Below are 7,430 nucleotides of genomic sequence, written 5' to 3'. Positions count from 1 at the left end.
CCCCCCCCGTACACAATGCCTCATTAATATTCCGTTGTTCTTGGCCCATTTGCTGCTGGGGCCGGGTGTTTAGCATCAGCAGCTGTGTTTGGTAGGTTAGTCCAGCCGAGCTCTTGGCATTGATGGATCCCTGATTCACATGGCTCATCATATAATAAACTCTCAGCTGTGCTGAAGGGTAGGGGTGGGAGGGATGAGTGAGGAACCATCAGGATGAGGCTAGGGTGGGGAGGACCATGCTGGGCTTGGCCCATTTGAGGAGGCCACCAGGTAAGGACAGAACACCAGGGTTCCCAGGTGCACTGTGCAGGCCGGAGGGGGCTCTAATTAGTCTCGTTGGTCCTGCACTTAATGTCAAGCTCATTAAGGAGGCTACAGAGTTAATCAACATACCACAAATTGGATTTTGAGTTCTGCAGCCAGTTTTGTGTACATTATGGGGACTCTGACACGATTAACTCTCAGGGTAAGGATTTCAGGCCAGGTGCTCTCTGTGCTTCAGAAAACCTCTGTGTATGTGTGAGTGTGTGGCGGTGTTTGCCCTTTCTTCCTTTTCCTTCTCAGTTCTTTTTATTCCTTTTCCTAGGCTGACTCTGGAGAGTTCCTATTTAAATTCATTTACCATGTGATCCACTTCATAATTAAATTCATAAAAATCATCAAACAAACCCCCTTTTCTTAACCCTTTGTGTTTTTAACTCTCGGGGCCCCCTCTGGAGGGGAAAGGCACAGGCTGTGTAGTTCCCGGCCGGTGGCTGCCAATGTACGTTTTAATTACCGGCTCCAGCTGAAGTCTCACGTGGCCCTGGCTTTATTTATTTATTTATATCTTAATGAGGATCCTGAATCCTTGATTAAAGTCGTAATCGTTGCCGATTCGGAAGGAGGGGTTGGATGTCAGGCGGGGGCCTCGCGTGCAGACACACACAGAGAGGGGCATGTGGGTGCACACAGGCTGACCCTCACTCTGTTAGACTCACAACTAATTAGTACTGGGGTCTCACCAGCCTCTGCTCCCCTTGGGTTTGATGGGGCAGGGTCTGGGGACTAGCAGTCTGCGTAGCCCTGGCGACGAGAACACAGGCAGGTCCTGGGTTTCCCAGCAGAGGACCCGAGGACTTGGTTCACCCTAATCTGAAATAGGTCCCCTGTTGGTGCAGTGGTTGGTAAAGCACCAACCAGAAGGTTGGAGGTTCAAACCCACCCAGCAGTCCCCACGGGAGAAAGACCTGGCAATCTTCTCCCATAAAGATTACAGCCTAGAAAAGCTGACGAGGCAGTTGTACTCTGTCCCATAGTGTCGCTATGGGCCAAAATTGCTTCAACAGCAGCAACAATCTGGCCAGAATCTCAGAGTCAGGGCAGTGTCTGCTCAATTCAGGCAAACTGGTATCAACAGAGGGCTTCTGCTTTTTCAGCCTGTCCCTTCCCTCCCCAGTGGAAGTGCTTGAACCCCCACCCCCACCTCCTTGACGCTTTCAGTGCTTCTTGCAAATCTTCTGCCCATGAGAGAGCCAGCCTGTGAGCAGACCCCAGCATCTACTCCCCACAGAGCCTTAAAAACCCTCAGAGCCATCAGAAGAGATGAGAATTTATATGGGTCCAGGGGCCTGTGTTTGGGTGGGGGGCAGTTTGGGTAGAGGCCTAAGGAGGGGAGTGAGAGAAGAGAGTAAAATATCATTTTAGAGAGGAAGTGAAGGCATAGGCATGTGAGTCTATAACGAGAAGGACAATTTATGCCCAGGCACGAGCACAGTTTGACATGGGGATAATGAAAAAACGTAGGTCATTGTGGATGACTTAAACCTTCAGCAGCTGAAGAAAATGTATGAAATGCAGAGGACATTACATGGTTGGCAGCCCCGCACATCTGCAGAGGGACAAGTGAAATACAGTGGGCCATTCTTTACCATAAACTGTGGTTGTTGGAGATGCAGCCCCGAGAAATTGTAATTACAGTGACAAGACGAATCAGCGATATTTAAATATTCATGAACAAAGTCTGGGGTGATCAATCTATCTTTATTGTCTGTGCCTTCACTCCTGTAATAAATAAGTAGCTGAAGTCCTCACCTTTCAGCCCGCAGAGCCCCTACTTTGGGTACAAAGCACAATATGGCTAATCCTCACACCTCAATCTCTCACACTCCAGGGCATTGAAGAGTGGAGTGTACAAAAAGGGGGCTGATGAGTATATGAGCATGGACTGTAGACTGAGAGGCACTGAGTCCCAAACTTCATGTACCCAGCATTTTCTGAGACCCTGCTCTCTGTAAGCCCTGTGCTAGGCACCAAGGCTACAAGGATGAATAGGTTCAGTTCTTACCCTTACTTTAATACTAGCGCCCTGTGGGTACCAGTAAATACAGTGCATGCCAATGAGCAGTATGATCACTGTCCAGCATCCAGATGCTGGAGACGGACTGGAGTTTGAATCTTGCCTCAGCTGCTTCCTAGCTCTTTATCCCTTGAGATGATGTTTGACTGTCTCCAAGCATCTCGTTTTTCTTATTTGTAAAATGGGAATGATGATAATATCTTTCTTGTAAGGTGGTTGTGATGATTGCATGATATGATCTGTATGAAGTTCCCAACACAGTAGCAGGCACTCGGATGTATGGACCGTTTTAATTAGAAAGTTCCATAAAAAGGGTATCAGTATAATAATAAATAAATACATAAATAAAAGCACTGTAGGGACAGAGAAGAGAGAGTGACTCATGTTGACTAAGGGCCTCAGGAAAGTTTCCAAATAGGGGAGGTGTTTGAGCTGGGCCTTGAAGGATGAATAGGAGTTTGCTGGGGAGAGAAAGAAATCGAACAGAGGGAACAGCTGCACAAAACTGTGACGGTGGGGAAAAAGCAGAAAGTCTTTGGGGAAATTAGAAGGTCCCCAAACTAGGTGGATTTTGGGGGAGTAGGGAAGTGGGGCTGGAGGGGCTTTTGCTTTTGATCAAGAGGAAAAGGATAGGCAGCATGAGAAGCTTGGGGGCAAGGTCTCAAATGTCCCAAGTCTGCTCTGCTATCATGGGAGTCTGCTTTTTGATGACTGCTGCCCATCTCTAAACCAAATGGGCTCTCTTTTCCTGTAAACTGGCCTTTGGCCCATGGATGGCTACTGGACCACAGTACGTATGGACATGGGTGGGCATATGTACTTCCTGTTGATACTATGGGGACCTTAGGTCGTCTTTGGAGGTAGTGAATGCAGGCAGTCTCTTCCTGTTTGTGCACTGAACATGTCCTTGAAGAGGGACAGGGAGAGCAAGGGCCTAATTCAGTGCTTTGTCCCCACAGGTGACCACCCATATGAGTGTGAGTTCTGTGGCAGCTGCTTCCGGGATGAGAGCACACTCAAGAGCCACAAACGCATCCACACGGGCGAGAAACCCTATGAGTGCAATGGCTGTGGCAAGAAGTTTAGCCTCAAGCACCAGCTGGAGACGCACTATAGGGTGCACACAGGTACTGGGGCCATTGAGGGGACCTGAGCTGGCCCTGGGGCATGGGTGGGGGTGAGGAGCAGATGGCTCCCCAGAGAAGCCCAAGTGAAGATGTTCTGAGGCCGAATACAAGAGTAAAACAGATTTTATTAAGGGTTAGGGGAGCTCTGGTGGCGTAGTGCCTAAGGCATTTGACTACTAACTAGAGGGCTGGCAGTTCAAGTCCACTAGCCACTCCTCAGAAGGAAAACTGAGCAATCTACTTCCATAGAGGTACTGCCTCAGAAACCCAAGGAGGGGTCGCTGTGAGTCAGAACTAACTTGACAGCAGTGAGTTTGGTTTTGGTTTGGTATTAAGGGTTAGTAGGTTGGAATGAGTGCTACTGCCCCCTGTCTCAAGGCAGGGTGGTGGTGGTGGTGGTTAGTTAGGTGCTCTAGAGTCAGCTCTGACTCATAGTAACCCTGTGTACAACACAACCAAACACTGCCCGGTCTTGTGCCAGCTTCACAATCCTTCCTATACCTGAACCCTTCGTTGCAGCCACTGTGTCAATCCATCTTGTTAAGGGCCTTCTCCTTTTTTGCTGACCCTCTACTATCAAGCATGGTATCCTTCTCCAGAGAATGGTCCCTTCTGACAACATGACCAAAGTAGATGAGACAAAGTCTGGCCATTCTCGCTTCCAAGGAGCATTATTCCAGCTGCACTTCAGTCACAGAATCCATTCCCATGAGCCCAGTCCAGCCCTCCAGGCAGATGAGAACAAGATGATTATCTATTCTTCAGTCTTGAACTAGGGTTAAATTGGCCTGATTTGCTGAAGGTGGAGGTCTCATGTTATTTGAGGGTTAGAGTAGAATTAGGGTGTGAGTTGGTTATGCAGAAAGTTGGGAAATTGTAAAGTTAAGGTTCAGTTCCATTCTAAGGTTAGAAAACCAAATGTGTTTACAACCCCTCCGTGTATGATGTTTTACCATTTCACATCCCTTTTTACATAAAAGGTGTATGAACAACTGTTCTCCCTTAGTGGGATTGGTCCAGAGTTCCAGGATGGAGTTGAGGGATGTGGAGTGCTGGAGCTGCTTACACTGGCGTATGAAAACCTATTTTGCCATCTCTTCCCAAGTCCAAGTTTAGTGGCATCAGTTCCATCGCTTAAAAATCAGCCACAGTGGGAGTATTTACAACAGGGCAATTGGCAAATGCTATAAATCAAAGCTTTTGCAGGGAGCCTTTGTTAAACATTTACCCTTGGCACACTATTGGTTGGGGGAGGGTAGACACTCAGAAGGACTTCCTCAGAGGATAAGAAGATAAGAACTTGGCAAACCAGGATGCCACCACTAATCAGGAAGACAGCCATCCTGTCCAGAAGAAGGCACATAGGTGACCTCAGGCAAGTCCTGCTGGCTTAGGAGAGGCTGTGTTTCCATAGGAGGGAAGTGAGGGAAGTGGTAGAGAGAGGGACAGGTAAGCAGAAGGTACATATTATCATGGCTCTGTTGCCTTGCTTCTAGCTTTGAGTCACAGGAGAGGATGGAGAGTGTTCATTGCTGACAACTAGAGTGACCCAGAGGATTTCCCAGAGCCCTGGGGTTTCCTTAGCCCCTTGTTGGGGATGTGACCTGGCAGGCGGATCATTAAATGCATTGGCAGTGACTATTGTAAATAGCTGGTCGATAGTTAGATCACTTTGGCTGTTCATTACTTCATTATTTGCTGGGGCCTCTGCATGGAGGAGTATCGATAGCGAGATGGCTGGCCAGTTAATTACTGTATTGAAACAAGGTTCTCTCCCATGCTCTGCTCAGCTGTAACAGAGGGGAGGTGTTGGGGTGGCAGGCCAGGGTGTGGCTATGCACTCCCAAGTTCTCTGCCACGCCAACTCTGCCTCAGTCTAATCACAGAGGGGAAGGAAGGGTCCAGGTCAGTATCTTAGAGATCCCCAGATGCAGCCATGTTTGGAAGGACTGAGTTCCCTCACTTTCACCCCACACCTCCCCCCCTCACCATCTGTAGCTCTGAAAGGACTCCAACCCCTTGCTGCCCTGAAAGGCACTGTGGTCTGAGGAGTCATCCCCAAGGGGCCTCACAGTCCCTTTCTAGACCTTCTGTTTCTTTCTTAGGAAGGAAATATAGATTGTGCCTTTGGGAGACTTAAGAGTCCCTGGGTAGTTGCGACTGTTAATGTGCTTGGTTGCCAACAGTCCGACGAGCAAGAAAGCTTAGAGATACGAGTTCACCCAGAGGTAGTTCAGAAGAAAAGCCTGGTGATCTACTTCTGAAAAACCAATGACTGTCAACTCTATGGAGCATGGTTCCACTCTGACACACATGGGGTCTCCCTCAGTCGGAAGTGACTCCACAGTAACCCGTACTGGTGTGCTGGCTTGGGGACAGTTAAGAATAGTAAGGCAAGGGGCTGGAGCTATGCAGAACGTTATCATAGCCACTAGCTACATGTGGCTATTTAAATTGTTGTTGTTGTTGTTATGTGCTGTTGAGTCAAACCCGACTCATAGCGACCCCTCCTTGGGTTTCCGAGGCAGTATCACTACAGAAGTAGGATTGCCCAACCTTCCTTCGGAGGCTATTTAAATTAGTCCTTGTTTATTGAGTGGTAGCATCTGGTCAGTTCTGACTCATAGTGACCCCATGTGAAAAATTTAGTTCCTCATTTGCACTGGCCACATTTCAAGCCCTACTGGCTGTATGTGACTAGCGACTACCGTATTGAATGATGCATCCATCATCACAGAAAGTCTTCTTGGATAGTACCGAACTGGACAGACCAGAATCCTCCAACAGGTTAGGGGTGGGATGTGGGCACAGAGCATCCCTGGGAGAGGCCCTCACAGCCTTCTCTCTCTCTGTCTCTGCTTTCTCCTGCCCTGTGTTGCCCCCTCCCCCACAGGTGAGAAGCCCTTTGAGTGTAAGCTGTGCCACCAGCGGTCCCGGGACTACTCGGCCATGATCAAGCACCTGAGGACGCACAACGGCGCCTCGCCCTACCAGTGCACCATCTGCACCGAGTACTGCCCCAGTCTATCCTCCATGCAGAAGCACATGAAGGGCCACAAACCTGAGGAGATCCCTCCCGACTGGAGGATAGAGAAGACTTACCTCTATCTGTGCTATGTGTGAAAAGAGGCCCCACGGTGGAGGGGGAGCGGGAAGCAAGAAAAGAAGAATTAGAGTGAGATGAAGTTGAGGAAGGACTGTGCAGGAAAGAAAAAAAATTAGGGGAAAAAAAGAGAGAGAGAAGAGAAAGGAAACCTGATAGCTCTTTGGCCTGGGCTTTTCCCTGGGCCCTGATGACCTGGGTGTCTGGGCCACTGCTTCCCTCCCCTTGGGACCTCTACCCCCTCCTTTTCTGGCTAGAGGGTGGCCTGGGTTTATTGAGTGGGATGGGGGTTGTTTTGTTCAATTCAGATGGTGGGATGTTTTTCTCCTCCTTCTACCCAGACCCTCCTTTTGAGTCCAGGAATAGAGGCTGAGAAAGGGGTAAGAGACCCTGTGGTCAGTCTTTGCCTATCTCCCTCTCACTGATTTCTCAGAAGATGAAGACTGAGGAAGGGGGGCAGAAAAGACAGGTCTAGATGGTAGAGCTGGGCTGGGTCACTGGTTACCATGCAAACGGCAGCTCTAGTTTGCTGGAGGCCGACCGAGGCAGGGGGTACAGAGGGGGGAGTCGTTCCTTCTCTCCCCACCACTCATCCATCTGCTGCTTTCCTCTTCTCTGCCAGTTCCTGGTGTCCCTCCTGATCATCTTGCGTTTTGCCCCCTCCCTAGCTCCTTGCTTCTTGCCACCCCTTGACTCTTGTCCTCCAAGTCCCCAGGGGGCTCCCAGCCCTTCAGGGCCAGGGGAGGCATCTCCCTCCTCCTCAAATTCCCTGACTCCAGAGCCCCTAGTCCCACCCTTAGCTTTCTGAGAATGCAAAGCAAAACAAAGTATATAGCCCCCCAGTCAAGCCCTGTCATGAGCA

General features: G+C 49.4%; 1 protein-coding gene across 1 annotated transcript in view; it reads left to right on the top strand.

The window, feature by feature from the left end:
* Positions 1–6,588, top strand: part of ZBTB16 (zinc finger and BTB domain containing 16) — a 247,814-nt gene extending 241,226 nt beyond the window's left edge. The window contains exons 5-6 of the mRNA XM_007936523.2: positions 3,298–3,465; positions 6,359–6,588. Coding sequence (XP_007934714.1) covers positions 3,298–3,465; positions 6,359–6,588 — 398 coding nt within the window. The remainder of the gene's footprint in view (positions 1–3,297; positions 3,466–6,358) is intronic.
* The last annotated feature ends 842 nt before the right edge of the window (positions 6,589–7,430 follow it).

Source organism: Orycteropus afer, unplaced genomic scaffold (assembly GCF_000298275.1).
Source record: "Orycteropus afer afer isolate SDZICR_OR568_19922 unplaced genomic scaffold, OryAfe1.0 scaffold00036, whole genome shotgun sequence".
Lineage (NCBI taxonomy): Eukaryota > Metazoa > Chordata > Mammalia > Tubulidentata > Orycteropodidae > Orycteropus > Orycteropus afer.
This window is presented reverse-complemented; position numbering and strand designations above follow the sequence as displayed.